This window comes from Leucoraja erinacea, chromosome 7 (genome assembly GCF_028641065.1).
Source record: "Leucoraja erinacea ecotype New England chromosome 7, Leri_hhj_1, whole genome shotgun sequence".
NCBI classification, from domain to species: domain Eukaryota; kingdom Metazoa; phylum Chordata; class Chondrichthyes; order Rajiformes; family Rajidae; genus Leucoraja; species Leucoraja erinaceus.
In genome coordinates, this window is record NC_073383.1 from 60,355,984 (window position 1) to 60,375,852 (window position 19,869).

The 19,869-nt window shown below is 43.2% G+C and overlaps 1 protein-coding gene across 1 annotated transcript in view; it reads right to left on the minus strand.

Moving 5' to 3' along the window:
• The window catches only part of LOC129699152 (low-density lipoprotein receptor-related protein 1B-like), a 603,338-nt gene extending 587,844 nt beyond the window's left edge, over positions 1–15,494 (minus strand). Inside the window, exon 1 of the mRNA XM_055638820.1 lies at positions 14,538–15,494. Coding sequence (XP_055494795.1) covers positions 14,538–14,619 — 82 coding nt within the window. The 5' untranslated portion in view covers positions 14,620–15,494. The remainder of the gene's footprint in view (positions 1–14,537) is intronic.
• Between the last annotated feature and the right edge of the window lie 4,375 nt (positions 15,495–19,869).

A 19,869-nucleotide genomic window follows, 5' to 3' on the forward strand; every position in this document is an offset into this window, starting at 1 on the left:
ATTGTTTTATTGATAGCTTGAGCATTTTGACATTCCATGAAATTAATCAATGTGATCTGTTTCTCTGGACAAATGAACGAACATGTTTGATTTTTTTAAAATCTATCTCTGATATGTGTAGCATTGATCTAATGCAGAATCAATGTTATCATCTGATCCCTCAGCTCAGTGCACAGGAAGTTCCATTATGTGCCCCAATACTAAGTCCTGCCATGGAGAAAGATGTCAGGTGCACCTACATCTGACTTTCAGCCTATTCCTGAGCTTGGTGTGATAATGCATAATTGCAGAAGTCAGGAATATTTTGATCCTCAAAGAGTAGTTTTGTTTAAGATAGACACAAATTGCTGGAGTAACACAGTGGGACAGACAGCATCTCTGGAGAGGAATGGGTGACATTTCAGATCGAGAACCTTCTTCAGACTGATTGTTTGTTTAGTTACAGAGATACAGCATGGATACAGGCCCTTTGGCAAACCGTCCACACCGACCAGTGATCCCTGCTCATTAACACTATCCTACACTGGGAACACTTTTTATATTTATACCAAGCTAATGAACCTACATACCTGTACGTGTTTGGATTGTAGGAGGAAACCAAAGTTATCAGAGAAAACCCACGTAGGTCACGGGGAGAATGTACAGACTCCATACAGACAGCACCCCATAGCCAGGATCGAACACAAATCTGTGGCGCTGTAAGGCAGCAACTCTACCGCAGCGCCACCATGCTGCCAGACAACTGGTTTCTGTGGAACCATTGACTGTGTAGCAGCATCATCCAGCCTATACATTTTGACTGTCCATTGACAAACTTCATTCAGGTTGGTCCTTCCCATGATCATACCTATATTTTCCTTGCAATTGGCCTCAGATATTTTCACACATAATTCACTTCCTAGGAAGGAACTGCAGATGCTGGTTTACACCGAAGATAGACAAAATGCTGGAGTGGGACAGTGGGACAGGCAGCATCTCTGTTGAAAAGGAATAAGTGACGTTTCAGGTCATGTCTGAAGAAGGGTCTCACCTATTCCTTTTATCTTCCACCATACACACCTATCTCATTAAGGTCTATTCTTTTAGATTTTGCTGGCTTTTTCTCTCCAGTTATTTACTTAAAATTTGTGGATTGATTACAGTGAAAAACAAGGCTATCATATACTTTGTCATTTTTGACATAAACTACCAACTTTGACAACTTTTCTATCTCTCTTGACAAAGCCATAAAACTTTTCAGGGAATCCAAAAGTTACTGTCAATTATGTTATGAATGGGATTGATATGCCAAAATCATATTTTTTGTCATTTTCTTAAGATAACTTTTCAAGAAAATCACCCACTTTAGTATGAAAAATTAAGTTACAATATGTTTTATTCATTCATATTGCTGGCAGTATTTTCCGTCCACCTTTCATTGCCCATTAAAAGGTTTTTGAAGCTGGTCTTTTAAAAATAACTGAGGGTCATTTGGTGAAAATCCTCCCATTTATTCTATTATTTTAAAGCATCCAATTTTAGTCTTGTTGCAGTTATCAATGTATTGTGTTATGATTTTGCCTGAACCAGGTAGTTATGTTGGACTAGATGATGTCCATCCAGTACACCTGTCCAGTATTACCACCTGAGGTCCACCTTATCCATAAGCCAAAATTGCATACATATCTCCCTAGTACTCCAATCATGGATCAGATTATGACTGGCCTTGGGCAATGAGGTATTGATGTCATGCCCCTCTTGCCTTCATAGCCAGCAAAGTTGAGGGTATGGTATTTACCTTATGTGAAAGTTTACTTTGGCTGTTTAGAGACAATTAAAAATTGAATTAAATATACATATATATTATTTTAAACACAATTTTTGAACATTAAAAACAAACATTAAACATTAAACTAAGGTAAAATAACAACTTTGAATTTTTTATTTTGTCATATCTTGTCCAGAAAGTATTATTTATATTTTCCCTCTTCCCTATATTTTAATGTAATGTTAATCTTATGCATTTTTTCAGTTCCTCGCACCCCCTGTCTCTCCCAAAACCTCTTATTTCCCACTCCAAGCTCAAATATCATGTAAAGTTATGTTATATTTCTATCCACACATTACCACGGGTCTATTTAACTCGGCCATTTTTGCATCAGCAACCATTTTCTATTAAGGTCGCTCAAAGATACCATTTATTCATTCTCCTCAACACTCTTTCCAAGACAGCCAGGTATAAACATGAACTAGGCCATTTAAGGCTCTCTGTCGTAAATAATCAGATCACTTCACTCGATCAACCTAGCTGGCACAAACACAGACCTCCAGAGAATACCATCCATCTTCACAAACGCTGATGTACAGTATATTACAGGACAGAATCATTTTTCAAAAACAGAATCCAATAAAAGAAGAAAATAAATTTCACAATAAATAGTCAAATCCCCAATAAATATGCCACAAACAAGATAGTTAGATCTAGATATACCAGAAAGATGTATTGTGCCTTCCACATAGATGTATAGTTATTCAACTCAGCTCCAATGTGAAACACATCCACACACAAGTTTTATATATCAGTTTCGAGTACAACGCAGGTGAATTTAGTTTTCAATGAATACCAGAAGATGGTCAGTGGTGAAATAACAAACTGTGTAATGTGCTAAAGAAAAGGTAAAAGGCAAACCGAGACAAAAATGATCAAGAGATATGTAAACAATAAAAAAATACAAAACCACATCAAAACTACAGTAAAACAAACACAAAGACATGAAAAAAACTACACACCTATATTCTACACAAAGACTGCTAGGCAGCCAAATTAACAACATCAATAAATTATTGGAATCGTCATCATCATCAATATCACCAGAGGAGCTGCTAGAACATGATAACTTAATTATATTGTCATATTTCACGGTCCATGAAAATCCCCATTCATTTTATTCCCAAAGGATCCTACATGAAGATGCTCTTTAATATTATCTCTCTGGTCGAATTTTTGATTTTTTGCATATATTTTAATATGTGTTAAACAATTCTTGTGGGAAAATCCTCAGACTGCCATATGTGGTTTGATTATTCTCTTTTACCAACATTGGAGAGTAACTTGTAACAATAAATGAATTGCAAAAAGTGTGGAAAAATCAAACTCATGAATAACCGCATAACTTTGGGTAGCCTCTGAACATTTTAGTATCAATTTTCTGTTTAAGATTTAAAGAACGTGGCTTAAAAAGAGAATAACCAAACCCTATTACGTTAATTTAATTGTAGATCCAACTATCCCTAGAAGTTAAAACATCAGAATAGAAGAGGCTGCTTGGTATGATCAAAAAAATAATTCACATTTTTAATAATTATGTTCGCACAGCATGGAAGTATTTATAGTTATGGCAAATATTTTAATTATGAATGCTACAGATTTCTCGCATGAAACATAGGATCATTATTTATACTGTGGCTTATAATTGGACAATGCTATACTTTAGTCTTAACATAAAGTAATGAGCTAACTAAAATGCATTTAGTGGAAGTTTAAATAATCTACTTGGTGTAACGAGGTGTCTCCCAGAATGAATATCCTGATATAAGGCAAACATGCAACATGAAAACGTGCTATGGTATGTGCTTTCTGAGTGCTGGGCACATCAGAACTTATTAGGAACCACCAATTATAAAGAATATAGTGTGAGCTATTCCATCAGTAGTGTGTTTAAAAGCACTGCATTTATAAGTTGACAAAGTACAAAATACATTCTTGCATAAATAAACCCAAAAATTGACCACTTCTTGATGTTTCTCCAACCGCAGCCCACCCCCATCTCCAATGCTAATTGTTACCTCTTGATCATTTCCATGCCTCAGTTACAGCCCACTCTAAAAAAAAGATAAAATCCTCTCAAATACACCACTTTCACACAATCCTTATTAACTGGTCAATTAGATATTCTTTGCTATCACACCTGCAAGAATGAGCATGCTCAATTAGAAAGATGGCAGTTAAGAAGGCCATGCATGATAGTGTACATCATTTCATCCAAAGAGATCCTTGTACAAGATACAAGATATAATATACAAGATACATTTATTTGTCAAATGTACTAATTGGTACAGTGAAATGTGTGGTCTCCATATAGCCATACAAATAAATAATAAAGAGTACAGGACACGATAGTTCTTTTTTATCGCAGACATCCCCACACAGCGGGATCAAATTCCCACTGTGAGGGAAAGCTCCAAAAATTCAGTCATCCTCCTCTGTTGTCTTCCAGTGGTCGGGGGGGCTCCCGAACCCTCCGCTCTCGCCGCTCTGGGCAGCCCGATGTTCAGGCCCGCTCGCCGGGTTGATGGAAGTCCGACGTCACGACTGGAGGACCTCCTCAGTAGCCTGGACATCAGATTCAGGCACATCCTACCAGAGTCCGCGGCTCGCGAAGTTTGCAGGCCGTGCTGGGTGGAGATGCAACACTGGTGGCCCTCGGCAAAGGGCCCCAGAACTCCGTGATGTTGTTCAGTGCCGGCCGCGCTGGAAGGTCTCCAAACCACAGCTCAGCGATGTTGGAGCAGCGTCCCAACGCTCCGGAGCTCCAAACGGAGTTCCAGGTAAGCATCGCCCGCTCCACGGTGACTCCAGCGCTGTGTCGCCGCTCTTGAAGCTCTGGTCCGGTCCTCAGCAGGAAAGGCCATGCCAATCCAGGTGGTAGGCCGCGAGGAGGGTGAGAGGACGTGACTCGGAAAATAGTCGCGTCCCCGCCAGGAAGCGACTGGGAAACAAGTTTTCCCCTTACGTTACCGTCTTCCCCCACATAGAAAAATTATAGATTCCCCAAAACGAACTTTAAAACTGATGGAAAAAAAAAGATTTACAAACGGGCTGTAGGCCGAGGCTGCCTTCAATGCGGCGCCCCTAGTGACCTAGTGACAGTTGTAGCAACTGCTTTTTTTTTATTTTGCACTTCCAATCATCTGGAGCATCAAAATGCCATCATATAACTCATTGCTCTGGAAACTGCAGTGTTGTAATGATGGCAATGTGCCCAAAGATGAGGCAAATTGATAAGCTTAAACATCCATTACTTTCACCACAGAGGATGGAGTGCAATGCACTCCAGTTCCTTGCCGAACCTTCTTCCATACAAACCTGAAATCTCTACCAGCAAGAACAGCGAGGGTAACAAAACACAATCACCTCTATGTTACTGTTCAAGGTGCACAGCAATCTGGCTTGGAAGTACATCACCATCCCTTCATCATTACTGCCTCAAAATCATGGAATTCCTTACCAGCAGCTGTGTAGGTGTACCTTTTCTGGCTGCAGCTATTCAGGTGGATGGATCAACACATCTTTATATAGATATAAATTGGAATGGGTGGAAAACATTGGCCTTATCAGTTATAGGCACACATCTAAATAAATAAATAAATAAATGAGTTGGAGATAAATAACTTGGAAAAAAAAGGAAAAATCACACCAGATCTTCAATCATAAGATTCCAAAGAAAGCTATTTAGTGTAATTGTTTCATAATTTTGACATGGATATAATTCTCAGTCTCTATGTCAAGTTGAACAGCTCCATACAGTTCAAAAAAAGGTAAAAAGGAAAGATATAGATTTATATTGTAGATAGACACAAAAAGCTGGATACCACCAGGGGCGCCGAACAATTGGCAGCCACGCCAAGTCTGTCTGTTGTTTTTGTCTTTTTGTTGTTATTTTAATGTGTTTTAAAAGTTTGTGTAAATGTTCTCTGGTTTGTTTTATGTTGGGGGAAAAACTATTTTTTCAGCCTCATACCTTGCCGGAGATGCAATTGTTTTTTGGGTCGTATCTCTGGGCGCTCTATGGCCTAACATCATGGAGCTGGCGGCCTTGCTCGGGACAGACTTTGAGCCCCACAGCAGGGCGTGGACTTGCCATCGGGGTTGATTCCTTGCCTGGGATCGCTCCAATCACGGGCTGCGGATTTTACCATCAAGGGCTTGCAGTCTCGGGGGCTCCGGAAGCCGCATGACTTTCGAGCAGCCATGACCCGGCGTCAGATCGCCCGGTGTGGGGGAGCTGAGATTCCTACCGATGCAGGAGCTGATCGCCCCGACGAGGAGGCCCGCCACCGGCTACGGGAGTAAGATCGTCCCGTCAACGGGAGGCTCGAGGCCGCTGGAGGACAAAGAAGGGAACAGATTGAACTTTTTTTTCGCCTTCCATCACAGTGAGGAATGTGGAGGAGTCACTGTGATGGATGTTTATGTTAAAATGTATTTTGTGTGTTCTGTTGCTTTTTATTTGTGTGACTGACTTGGCAAATTAAATTCCTCGTATGTTGCAAAACATACTTGGCTAATAAAATATTATTGTATTGTATTGTATTATTGTTTTGTTTTGTATTGTATTGTATTGTATTGTATTGTATTGTAAAAGCTGGAGTAACTCAGCGGGACAGGCAACATTCTGGAGAGAAGGAATGGGTGACGAGACCCTTCTTTGAACCGAAACACCACCTATTCCTTCTCTCCAGAGATGGTGCCTGTCCCGCTGAGTTACTACAGCTTTTTGTGACTATCTTCAGTTTAAACCAGTATCTGCAGTTCCTTCCTACACTATAGATTTATATTGTGCCTTTTTATGAGTTCAGGGCTTTCGACGGAACTTTATAATCAAAGAAAGACTTTAAAGGGGTAGTCCCATTGGTAATATATAACCGTTAATAGTAATTTATATTTAAACAGTTCATATCATCTAGAAACCATCCAATAGTGGTTTAGAATGACAATGACAGCCAGTAAAGGAACTGAATGAAGCGGCAATTTAAAGAGTTGTTTTGAGGAAACTTTTATGGGACACGGGCAGGGATAAATCACAGACATTATAAATACATGGTTAGTGTCACGGATTAAATCAGTTCATTTATGTTATTAACGATGTTCCCAAAGGGGGTTAAGGAATTGTGAAGTAATGGGAACCATTTAATTACTTTTTATGAAAATACCTTATGCTAATGGTATTTATTGAGTATTCAGGAGGTGTTGCAGGACCAGGAAAATACTACAACTATAATAAATGCACACAAACTGATGGGTTGGACAATAGACAATAGACAATAGACAATAGACAATAGACAATAGGTGCAGGAGTAGGCCATTCGGCCCTTCGAGCCAGCACCACCATTCATTGTGAGCAAAGGGGTTTATTTTGCTCCCTCAGTGAGCAGACAAATGTCCAAGCCTGTAATATGAAGCGCATTGCAGAACAAAATATGGATACCAGAACAAGTAACCGCAACCATCCAAAAATTGAACTGGTGATTATAATTCTTTCTGTTTATAAGTATTCAGAGCACTTATAATTAACCAGCCAGGTAGAAATCAGTCAGTCAGCAATGAGGTAAATGGCAGAATGTGTAGAAAGGAACTGCAGATGCTAGTTTAAATCAAAGATAGACACAAAATGCAAGAGTAACTCAGCGGGACAGGCAGCATCTCCGGAGATGAAGAAGGGTTTTGACCCGAAACGTTACTCATTTCTTCTCTCCAGAGATACTGCCTGTCCTGCTGAGTTACTCCAGTAATAGGGAAAATGATAGATACTGCCCCCAAAAGCCACTGACAGTGCAGAATAAAACCATTTTGCCTTGGTCACCACCAGCATCTCATTTCCTTTCAACAGCCACTGGGATTAGACATATTACAGTGTAAAGATTACACAGTGTACAAAAAGCTACAATTTCAGAAGCAATTGCTGGATTTAATTCCTGATTACACAAGAGGTAAGAAAGACAAAGTGCCTGCAGCACATATTGCCACCACCTGTCATTCATTCCTATGTCTAGGACATGGCCAGATGTTATATCCACTTTACCTTGGCAACAGATAAATATTTTCTGCTTTTGCAAAGTTTGAGATTTTTTCTGATTTGTAATTTTCAATCAAGTCTACACTTACCACACTAGGTGGCAGTTTGTTCCAACAGGTTACATTTCCCATGGTGAATTTAGATTGCAGATCCAGTCGCCTGAGGACTGGGGAGAAATGTAATCTATCGCTTTTAAACTGCAGGGAGGAATCCACAGTAATGGAAAACAGAGAAGCTGCATCGAGGCTAACCTTGAATATTTCTGCAGAGTAAGCCTCAAATTTGAAAGCGGGAACTGACAATGAATCTAAAAAAAATACAAAAGGCGTTGCGAGATGCCGGCAATACCATGCCAAAATGCTATGTACATTCCTTTCCTCACGTGCCACGTTCAGATTTCCTACTTGAACATGGATGTTCCGCATTTGTTGACCAATTTCTGTTGACAATTACCTCACTGTGTTCTGACACTGGATTTCTCATGGAGCTCAAAGGCGCTGTAATTCCCCTACGCTTATATTGGGAAATCTGCTTGCTTAACTTGTGGCTATTCATTACAATGGCGAGGAACAGGTAGAATGGGCAAGAGTAAGTAATACACTTTTTTTTAATGTTAATTTAGTTAGTTGTTTGTAATTGTTCCAGTGTTTGGAATGGTTTGTTTAATTGTTTCATTGATTTTTAATATTTTAATATTTTTGATTAGCAGATGAATGGAAGGGATTTACAACGCTTTTGATATATTTAACAAGTGGCTACCCACAGCGTCCATAGGTCCAAGTTGACATATCTATATTACTAAAACTCTGTTCTTGACCGGTTTCAGCTTTCTGTGCTGCAGTTTCTGAGAGTACGCCGCCACCTACGGCCGTCATTTTTGGCCACCTGACTCAGAGCCCCACTCCGCCGCGTGTGTGCTGAGGATTTTTCCCGTCGATGAAAATTGACAGAGATATTAATGTTTTTACAACATTCCCCATTCTCTCTGCTGCCCCTGCTGGAGGGAGGGGGACCAACTATAAAACCAGGAAGTGGTGTGCCTCAATCAGTCTCTGCAAGTGGTGTGCCTCAATCAGTCTCTGCAAGTGGTGTGCCTCAATCAGAGCTTTGAATGACACTGACCAATGTCTACAGCACTGTGAGTACCCTTAATTTAGTTTGAAAATGAAAATATGGTTAGAGGTAAAATAACACTGCCTGCAAATAGTTGTTTGGGTTTGGGTTGAAGTAAAAAGGCACTCTCTCTCCCCCCCCCCCCATCCCCCCTCATCCACCCCCTCTGCCCCTCTCCCCCTCTCCTCTCTCCTCCCTCTCCTCTCCTCCCCCTCTCCTCCTCTCATCCCCTTCTACTCTCCCCCCCCCCCCTCTCCCCCTCCCCCCCCCCCCCCTCCCCCTCCCTCCTTCCCTCTCCTCCCCCTCTCTCCCCTCCCTCTCTCCCTCCCCCTCCTCTCTCCCCCCTCCTCCCCCCCCTCCTCTCCCCCCCCTCCTCCCTCTCTCCTCTCTCCTCCCCCCCTCCCCCCCTGCCCCCTCCCCCTCTCTGCCTCCCCCCCTCCCCCCCTCGCTCCCCTCCTCCTCTCTCTCCCCCCCTCCCCCCTCCCCCCTCCCCCCTCTCTCCCCCCTCCCCCCCCCTCCTCCCCCCTCTTCCCCCCTCTCTCTCCCCCCCTCCTCCTATCTCTCCCTGTCTCTCTCTCCCTATCCCCCTCTCTCTCCCCCCCTCTCTCCCCTCCCTCTCTCTCACTCCCTCTCTCTCCCCCCCCTCTCTCTCCCCCCCCCCTCTCTCCTCCCCCCCCTCTCTCTCCTCTCCTCTCCCCCCTCTCCTCTCTCCCCCCTCTCCTCTCTCCCCCCCCCCTCTCTCCTCCTCCCCCCTCTCCTCTCTCCCCCCCTCTCTCTCTCCCCTATACCTTTCCCTCTTCCTCTCTCCCCCCTCTCTCCCCCCCTCTCTCTCTCCCCTCTCCTCTCTCCCCTCTCCTCCTCTCCCCTCCCTCCCTTCCCCCCCCGTCCCACCCCTCCCCTCCCCCCTCCCCTCCTCCACCCCCACCCACCCCCCCCCTAAACCCCCCTCCCCTCTCCCTTCTCTCCACCCCCCCCCCCCCCCCCCCCCCCCCCCCCCCCCCCCCTCCCCCCCCCCCCCCCCCCCCCCCCCCCCCCTCCCCCTCTCCAACCCCCCCCCCCCCTCTCCCCCTCTCTAGCCCCCTCTCTCTCCCCTCCTCCCCCTCCTCTCCTCTCTCCCCCCCCTCTCCTCCTCTCTCCCCCTCCTCTCCTCTCTCCCCCCCTTCTCCCTCTCCCCCCCCTCCCTCTAACCTCCTCTCTCTCTCTCTCTCTCCCCCTCTTTTTTCCCCTCCCCATCCTCCTCCCCTCCATCCCCTCCCCCTAAACCCCCCTCCCCTTCACAACCCCTACCTTCTTCCCTCCACCCTCCCTCCCCCTCCCTGCTCCCCACCCTCTCCCCCTCCCCTCCCCTCACCTCATCTCCCCCTAACACTCAGATCTACTAAACTTTAAACATATATTTACCACGTGACCCATTGGTGAGCATAGACAGTTCACCACTAGTAACAAGCAGTGGCGCAGTGCTTACCTTGTAAGATTTGGATGGCTAACTTAGTCATCTGATATAGTATTTTCATATGTTTAAGGATAAACCTCACCTTAATCCTTTGTATGTTTTCAGAGCAATGGAAAGCTTATATTATTATAATATGATTTCTAAAATTAGCAGTCATTTACATTAAAAATATATAAACACAGCCTTAATTTATTAGCCTTTGCACTGCATATAGCCCTGAGGGCTCCATGTTTTTTCATTTGGTCTATTCATCCTGTGGAACTTTTAAAAAATTGCCACTTTTATTTTCCAGTCTTAGTACTTCATATTTGTGAAAGTAAACCACCATTTGCAGAAATTGCAGGTGTGGCACAACAACATTGTTTTGCTCCCTACACACCCCTTTATAATTTTCACATACTTGGTATCCTGTTTTGTGTCTGATAACTCTATTCCTATTCAAGGGGACAGAAGTGAAACTGTAATATCAATCACGTTGCTCTCCTCTCTTGCACCTCCTGTTGGCTGTTTCAGCAGCGATAGATTTGGGAAGCAATTGTTTAGTTGCTCTGTCAAGTGTTCATTGAACACTGTAAGGCTTAAATAGAAATGAATAATAGCATGACTCACATGTGTTATTGTAAACATTCTGCTGCATGACCTTCTGAAAATGTTTCGTATAATTACTAAATGTGTCTAAAGTTATTTTAAGATCACTTTATGTTTTCAACCAATTATATCTACTTATTTATTATATAATCAGATAAGGATATTACTTTATGTTTAAGTCTATGCATGATATTTTTATGTCAAATTTTACAAGATGCACATTTTACATAAAATGCAGGAGTAATTCAGTAACTATTTAATATTCTGCAAAAGTACCACAATATACATAAGAGCACAAGTGAAAAGTCAATGAGCTGTGTCAAAGATAGAAGTACATTTACTTTTACTTCAATAGACATGGAAATCAATTGATATCATCAATTTTACATTTTTATTCAAAGTCAACATTAGTCTCGTGCACTGTTTTAAAAAAAACTGATATTATTAAACCCAAGATGTGTAAGAAGGAACTGCAGATGCTGTTTTAATCTGAAGATAGACACAAAAAGCTGGAGTAACTCAGAGGGGCAGGCAGCATCTCTGTAGAGAAGGAATGGGTGACGTTTCGGGTCGAGACCCTTCTTCAGACTGGTTATGGATAAGGGAAATTGGAGATATAGACGGTGATGTAGAGAGATGAAGAACAATGAATGAAAGATATGCAAAAAGGTAATGATTTACATCATTGTTAGCTGTTTGTCGGGTGAAAATGAGAAGCTAGTGCGACTTGGTTGGGGGAGGGATAGAGAGAGAGAGAGGGAATGACGGGGCTACCTGAAGTGAGATGAATCAATTTTCATACCACTGGGCTGCAAGCTGCCAAAGCAAAATATGAGGTGCTGTTCCTCCAATTTGCATTTAGCCTCACTCTGACAATGGAGGAACCCGAGGACTGAAAGGTCTGCGCAGTAATGGGTAGGAGAAATAAAGTGTCCAGCAAACAGGAGATCAGGTTGGTTCAGGCAGGCTGAGCGAAGGTGTTCTGCTAAATGATTGCCCAGTCTGCGTTTAGTCTCGTCGATGTTTACGGGTCCACATCTTGAACAATAGATACAGTAGATGCGGTTGGAGGCGGTGAAAGTGGACATCTGCCTAACCTGAAAGGACTGTTGGGGTCTCTGGGCAGAGTCGAGGGAGGTATAGCGACAGTTGTTGCATCTTCTGCGGTTGCAGGGAAACGTACCTGGGGAGGGGGCGGTTTGGGTGGGAAGGGATGAGTTAACCAGGGAGTTCCGGAGGGAACGGTCTCTGTGGAAGGTGGAAAGGGGTGGAGATGGGAAAATGTGGCTAGTGGTGGGATCTCGTTGGAGGTGGCGGAAATTAAACCCAAGTTCTTTCAACTACCTTGGAGAATTTTCAGATTTTCAAAGAATTTGTGTTCCCCAAGCAACATCTCAAGCACCGTTAATAAAATAAAAGAAAGAATAAATTCTGAGGCAACAAATCATCAGATTTATTAGTATTTAAACCATCACTGATATGTTATAAATTGAGTATTTATTTAAAGATAAAACTTACTGCCCCTGATATGAATTTGTTAAAAATATGTTTGCATTGGATCTTTGATGCATTCTACTCCTCTTTTGTCAGCCACATTAAAAGAATAGCTAGTGAGAGATTACAACACATCTACCTCACTGTCGCATGTTCCTCACTCCAATATGCTTCTCTTTTTTTCTCCAAAGACAGGCTTTGGGAAGATAGTACTACAGATTTAAAGTATGTACTGCAGATTATAGCCTCAGTTTCAATAATCATCATTATTAATGACTAGATAATGGATTCTCTCTCCAATGTGGGCACAGATTTATGTTTCACAAACTCATCACAATGCCTTTTACAATGGATACCTTTTTCAATTGGAAGGTGCTCAATTGTGCTGAAATATTATTCATGGCTCAGTTAAAATTTCAGCAAAATAGGTATAACAGCACCACCTCCCCGGCCAACATCCACTTTAAGTATTACATTAAAAGTATTGTAAAAATATAATTTAGATTTGAAAACATGGAAGCCAGACTGCATAGCCCTTTAAAATATCGGTTGTTGAGTTAATGGAAAGTGTTTGTTATCTATTATAGTTCTTGACACTTTTTTTCTCTCTTTTAATGAACTCTGAAAGTCTCATAGTAATTCTAGCATTTAATTAGGTCCTGTTTGCGTTTCGTTTTAGAGGTATACATTTTAAAGACAGCAAAGTAAAATTGTGTGTTAAAGAAAACAATCAATGCTATATCTGACCTTGAAAAACATCAGCATTTGTATTTGAAAATACAGCACCATATATAGATAAAATAGTGTAAATATATGAATTTATTTTTAAAACTGACACATTCCCAACAGATCTTTTTTTTAACTCTCTCCACTTTCTCTAGTGATACCCGCAAAAGCCTGACAGTATGTTGTTAATTAATACAAATCACCTATTAAACCCATGCCAAAAATTACAGAAAGTTACGGGTAAGTTTATTTCTTTCATTTTTTTGAAAAAATGATTTTAAAAAAATAATAAAAGCACAGAGAAAACCCTGTCATCATAAATATGGAAGTAAAGTAATATCCAACAAGCTGTAGTACACAAAAAGCTTTTATTCAAACTGCAGTTTATCTAACATGTAAATACTGTACGATAAATACAAAGTCATTATTTCTAAACTTCAGTTTGGAAGGTACGTATTTCACAGGGAAAGTGAATGCAATTGTTTTATTTCGAGGCACCACAAAGAGAATGAGCATGCTTCTTGATGGCTTCTTCCGAGTACATAACACAAACCATATAGTTTAGAGAAATAGCGGAAATGACAGGAACCGCATGAATTCCTAGATTTTTTGTTGTTGTTATGTAATAAGATTTGCTATATCTTAACATGTTGCACCCAAGGGCAAGATACAACGTAAAGTCATGGAGTCAAACTTTTAAAAGAAGCTTCTATTGTCAGGGAATTACTTTATGAATACTTTTAATATAAACACTTTCATGGCACAATTTTATAGAGCACATAGGGAGACAAAAATGCAATGACGTGGAAAACTATACAAGTTCGGCTTCTGATGCTTCCCCTCTCAGTACAGAGCACAAATCATATAATCAAGGAAATTCAGTAGCCGAGGCGACAGCAAGAATATTAATTACTCAACGTAGCAAGATTAAGTATTACGATAATGCTTAGGAGAAATTACAAAAGAAAGTCAACAGTCCGCCAGGGTGGGGAGGTGGGTTCAGAGGTTTGGGGGGTTGGCAGTAGCACAGATTTAAAGTCAAATGCACTAAACTTCAACACAAAAAACTGTTCCTGCAGCTGAAGCATATCACATCACTCTCCTTACCAGATGCTGCCTGCTTTTAAGCTAGAAATGCAATAACCATCCTTTCACAAGATAGTCACTCAAGGGTTACTAGATGCAGTAATTAAGCACAGTAACACAAGCTCTACTGACTGATAGAATACAGCGATGCTCCACATAGTCATAAATGGCATTTTGTAAAAATGTACAAGTTTACCAGAGACTTCTTTTAAATATCAATGCAGTAAATAAAGTATCCTTACCTTTATCAACTAGAACTGATACAGCCTTGGCGATAGGGAATAATCCTGATATTGTTACCAAAGCTAAAATAAACTCAGACATTGCGACAAATGAAGGCTGAGACTGCCTCGCTGCACACTCAGTAAGTCAGCAGAGAACCAGTGTCGAGCTGCGTAATCTGGAAATGTCAAAGGAAATTCTTCTGCTAAATGAGCCGATCTCCCTCCTCTGCTTTCAGCAGAATTTGTAGGTGTATGTGTGGTGTGTGTCTTGACTTTTCAATGCAGTGTACGTCTGGTCTTACATCACAAGAGGGCAGTGAGTGATGCTAGAGGATGGAATTTCACTGATTAATCATGGAATCTACCATACAACCACTCTGTATCGACACTATTCAGATTCACTGCCTGGTGTGAGACGTTTAGCAAACAAGGAACACATAGTTATACACTAAGGACAATATAGATCCCTATTTCCTTTATATTTGGCTCTTTTAAACACGAAGTGCTGCATAGCATACTGTGCATTTAATGTGTTCCCAAAATAAATACTGTAATGCCTGCAAGTCATGTTGCGCTAAATAACTGGCCTATACAGTGGCAGAACTTGGTCTTTGTCTCGTGTGAACATATTTTTCTTCACAATCATTCTCTAGAGAATCCCTAATCAAGCCAGTTGTTCCTTATTAAAATGGATCCCAATTACCATACCCAGCAGCAATTTTTATTTTCCTTTTATAGATTTTCTGCTCCTCGTGCTGTAAATTTATATTATTGTAGTAAATAATATTCAGATGTACTTCTTTCTAAAAGTATATGCCAACTGAAATCCATATTTTATTGAAAACAACTCATTTCTGTTTTACACATCTATGTTCATAGAAATAAACTGACTAGTCATTAAAAAAAAATCCCTGTTATACATACTCCTAGAAATCCAAATGAACTTTGAAAATAAGCACACTTCCTTTAACAGTTAAATGCTGCGTAATGTTTGCCCACCACCTCCGTACCTTCATGACAGCTATTCATCATTTAATTTCCCACACCATCCAGCTCTATCCAAGACAATGAATAAATAGATTGCAGCTTCAGATGTGCAAGCTTTCAGTGAATAAAAGGTGTCAGTTTTGTACAATGGAGGGGCACTCCACCCAGTGGTGCAGCACAGAACTAACCAAATGCATACATCAAGCAAACACTCAGTTACTGTTTGCACCTCTCGTGAAACTCCAGGTGTTGGTAGAAAAAAACCCAGCTGGAATAGTCTTTCTTACAGTGCTGCTCACATCAGGACAGCAGCATGAGAGCATTAAAATTACATAAGTCAGTAACAATAATATAGTAGACAAAAATGCTGGAGAAACTCAGCGGGTGAGGAAGCATCTATGGAGCGAAGGAATAAGTGATGTTTTGGGTCGAGACCCTTCTTCAGACTGATGTGGGGGTGGGGGGGGATGGGGGGAAGGAAAAAGGAAGATGCGGAGACAGTAGGCTGTGGGAGAGCTGGGAAGGGGAGGGGAAGGAGGGAGAAAACAAGGACTACCTGAAATTGGAGAAGTCGATGTTTATATCGCTGGGGTGCAAACTACCCAAGCGAAATACAAGTGCTGCTCCTCCAATTTGGGCGATCGTTTCACCCAACACTTCCGCACGGTCCGCAATAACCAACCCAATCTCCCGGTGGATCAAAATTTCAACTCCCCCTCCCATTCCATATCCAACCTTTCTGTCCTGGGCCTCCTCTATGGCCAGAGTGAGTCCCACTGCAAATTGGAGGAGCAGCACCTCATATTTTGCTTGGAAATGGTGTTAGGTAGACTGATGGGACTGAAGGCTGATAAATCCACAGGGCCTGATGGTCTGCATCCCAGGGTACATAAAGAAGTTGCTCTGGAAATCGTGGACGCATTGGTGATCATTTTTCCAATGTTCTACAGAGTGAGGATCAGTTGCTGTGTATTGGAGAGTAGCTAATGTTATCCCACTTTTTAAGAAAGGCGAGAGAGAGAAAACAGGGAATTATAGACCAGTTAGCCTGACAACGGTGGTGGGGAAGATGCTGGAGTCAATTATGAAATAGATGAAATATGGAATATATGGAAAAGATGAAATAGCAGCACATTTGATTAACAGCAACAGGATCAGTCTGAGTCGGCATGGATGTATGAAGGGGAAATCATGATTGACTAATCTTCTGGAATTTTTAAGGATGTAACTAGGAAAATGGCCAGTGAATGTAGGACAACCTGGAGTTTCAGAAAGCATTTCATCACCCACAAAGGAGATTAGTGGGCAAAATTTGAGCACATGGTATTGGGGGTAGGGTACTGACATGGATAGAAAATTGGTTGGCAGACAGGAAACAAAGTGTAGGGATTAACGGGTCCCTTTCAGAATGGCAGGCAGTGGCTAGTGGGGAACCACAAGGCTCGGTGCTGGGACCGCAGTTATTTACAATATTCATTAATAATTTAAATCAAGGGATTAAAAGTAACATTAGAAAATTTGCAGATGACACCAAGCAGGGTGGCAGTGTAAACTGTGAGGAGGATTCTGAGGATTCAGGGTGACTTGGACAGGTTGGATGATTGGGCAGATGCATGGCAGATGCAGTTTAATGTGATAAATGAGAGGTTATCCACTATGCTGGCAAAAACATGAAGGCAGATTATTATCTGAATGATGTCAAGTTTGGAAAAAGGGAAGTACAATGAGATCTGGGGTCCTTGTTTATCAGTCACAGAAAGTAAGCATGCAGGTACAGCAGGCAATGAAGAAAGCGAATGGCATGTTGGCCTTCATAACAAGAGGAATTGTGTTTAGGAGCAAAGAGGTCCTCCTGCAGTTGTACAGGACCCTACTGAGACCGCACCTGGTGTATTGTGTGCAGTATTTGGTCACCAAATTTGAGGAAGGACATTCTTCCTATTGAGGTTGTGCAGTGTAGGGTCACGAGGTTAATTCCCTGGATGACAGGACTGTCATATGTTCATAGATTGGAGTGGGTGGGGTTGTATACTGGAATTTAGAAGGATGAGAGGATATCTTATTGAGACATACAAGATTATTATGTGTTCAAGAAGGAACTGCAGATGCTGGAAGATCGAAGGTACACAAAAATGCTGGAGAAACTCAGCGGGTGCAGCAGCATCTATGGAGTGAAGAAAATAGGCGACGTTTCTGGCCAAAAACCTTCTTCAGACTGATGGGGGGTGGGGGGGAGAAGGAAGGAAAAAGGGAGAAGGAGGAGCCTGAGTGCGGGGGGATGAGAGGAGACAGCTCGAGGGTTAAGGAAGGGGAGGAGACAGCAAGAGCTAGCAAAACTGGGAGAATTCAACGTTCATGCAATCCGGACGCGAGCAACCCAGACGGAATATGAGGTGCTGTTCCTCCAATTTCCGGTGTTGCTCACTCTGGCAATGGAGGAGACCCAGGACTGAGAGGTCGGATTGGGAATGGGAGGGAGAGTTGAAGTGCTGAGCCACCGGGAGTTCAAGTAGGTTATTGCGGACTGAGCGGAGGTGTTCGGCGAAACGATCGCCCAACCTCCGCATAGTCTCCCCGATGTAAATCAGCTGACATCTAGAGATGTGGCGAGTGGTGGGGTCACGTTGGAGGTGGCGGAAATCGCGGAGGATTATTTGTTGTATTTGCCGGCTCGTGGGGTGAAAGGTGAGGACTAGGGGGATTCTGCCCTTGTTGCAAGTGCGGGGATCGGGAGAGAGAGCAGTGTTGTGGGGTATGGATGAGACCCTGGTGCGAGCCTCATCTATGGTGGCGGAGAGGAATCCCCGTTCCCTGAAGAACGAGGACATTTCCAATACCCTGGTGTGGAACGTCTCATCCTGGGAGCAGATGCGGCGTAGGCGGAGGAATTGGGAGTAGGGGATGGAGTCTTTACGGGGGCAGGGTGGGAAGATGTGTTGTCCAGATAGCCATGTGAGTCAGTTGGTTTGTAGTGTATGTCTGTCAGACGTCTGTCCCCTGTGATGGAGAGGGTCCAGGTGTATTGGAGTGCCGGATGGAAGTTGGAGGTGAAGTGGACGAAGTCAGTCAGTTGTGTGTGTGGGTGCAGGAGGTGGCCATCCTCCAATTTCCGGTGTTGCTCACTGTGGCAATGCAGGAGACCCAGGACAGAGAGGTCGGATTGGGAATGGGAGGGCCACTGACACCCTCCTCCGCCTAGCGGAGTTGGTCCTCACCCTCAACAACTTTACGTTTGACTCCTCCCATTTTTCCTCCAAACACAAGGCGTGGCTATGGGCACATGTATGGGCCCCAGCTACGCCTGCCTCTTTGTAGGGTACGTTGAACAATCCTTGTTCAATACGTACCAGGGCCCCATCCCCGACCTCTACCTCCGTTACGTTGACGGCTGCTTTGGGGCCACCTCCTGCACCCACACACAACTGACTGACTTCATCCACTTCACCACCAACTTCCATCTGGCACTCCAATACACCTGGACCATTTCCGACACTTCCCTACCATTCCTTGACCTCACCATCTCCATCGCAGGGGACAGACTTCTGACCGACATATACTACAAACCAACTGACTCACATGGCTATCTGGACTACATGTCTTCCCACCCTGCCCCCTGTAAAGACTCCATCCCCTACTCCCAATTCCTCCGCCTACGCCACATCTGCTCCCAGGATGAGACGTTCCACACCAGGGCATCGGAAATGTCCTCGTTCTTCAGGGAATGGGGATTCCCCTCCACCACCATAGATGAGGCTCGCACCAGGGTCTCATCCATACCCCGCAACACTGCTATCTCTCCCCATCCCCGCACTCGCAACAAGGGCAGAGTCCCCCTAGTCCTCACCTATCACCCCACCAGCTGGCAAATACAACAAATAATCCTCCGCCATTTCCGCCACCTCCAACGTGACCCCACCACTCGCCACATCTTCCCATCTCCCCCTATGTCTGCCTTCCGCAAAGACCGCTCCCTCCGCAACTCCCTTGTCAATTCTTCCCTTCCCTCCCGTACCACCCCCTCCCCGGACACTTTGCGTTGCAACCGCAAGAAATGCAACACCTGTCCCTTCACCTCCCCCCTCGACTCCATTCAAGGACCCAATCAGTCGTTCCAGGTGCGACAAAGGTTCACCTGTATCTCCTCCAACCTCATCTACTGCATCCGCTGCTCTAGATGTCAGCTGATTTACATCAGGGAGACTATGCGGAGGTTGGGCGATCGTTTCGCCAAACACCTCCGCTCAGTCCGCAATAACCTACCTGAACTCCCGGTGGCTCAGCACTTCAACTCCCCCTCCCATTCCCAATCCGACCTCTCTGTCCTGGGTCTCCTGCATTGCTAGAGTGAGCAACACCGGAAATT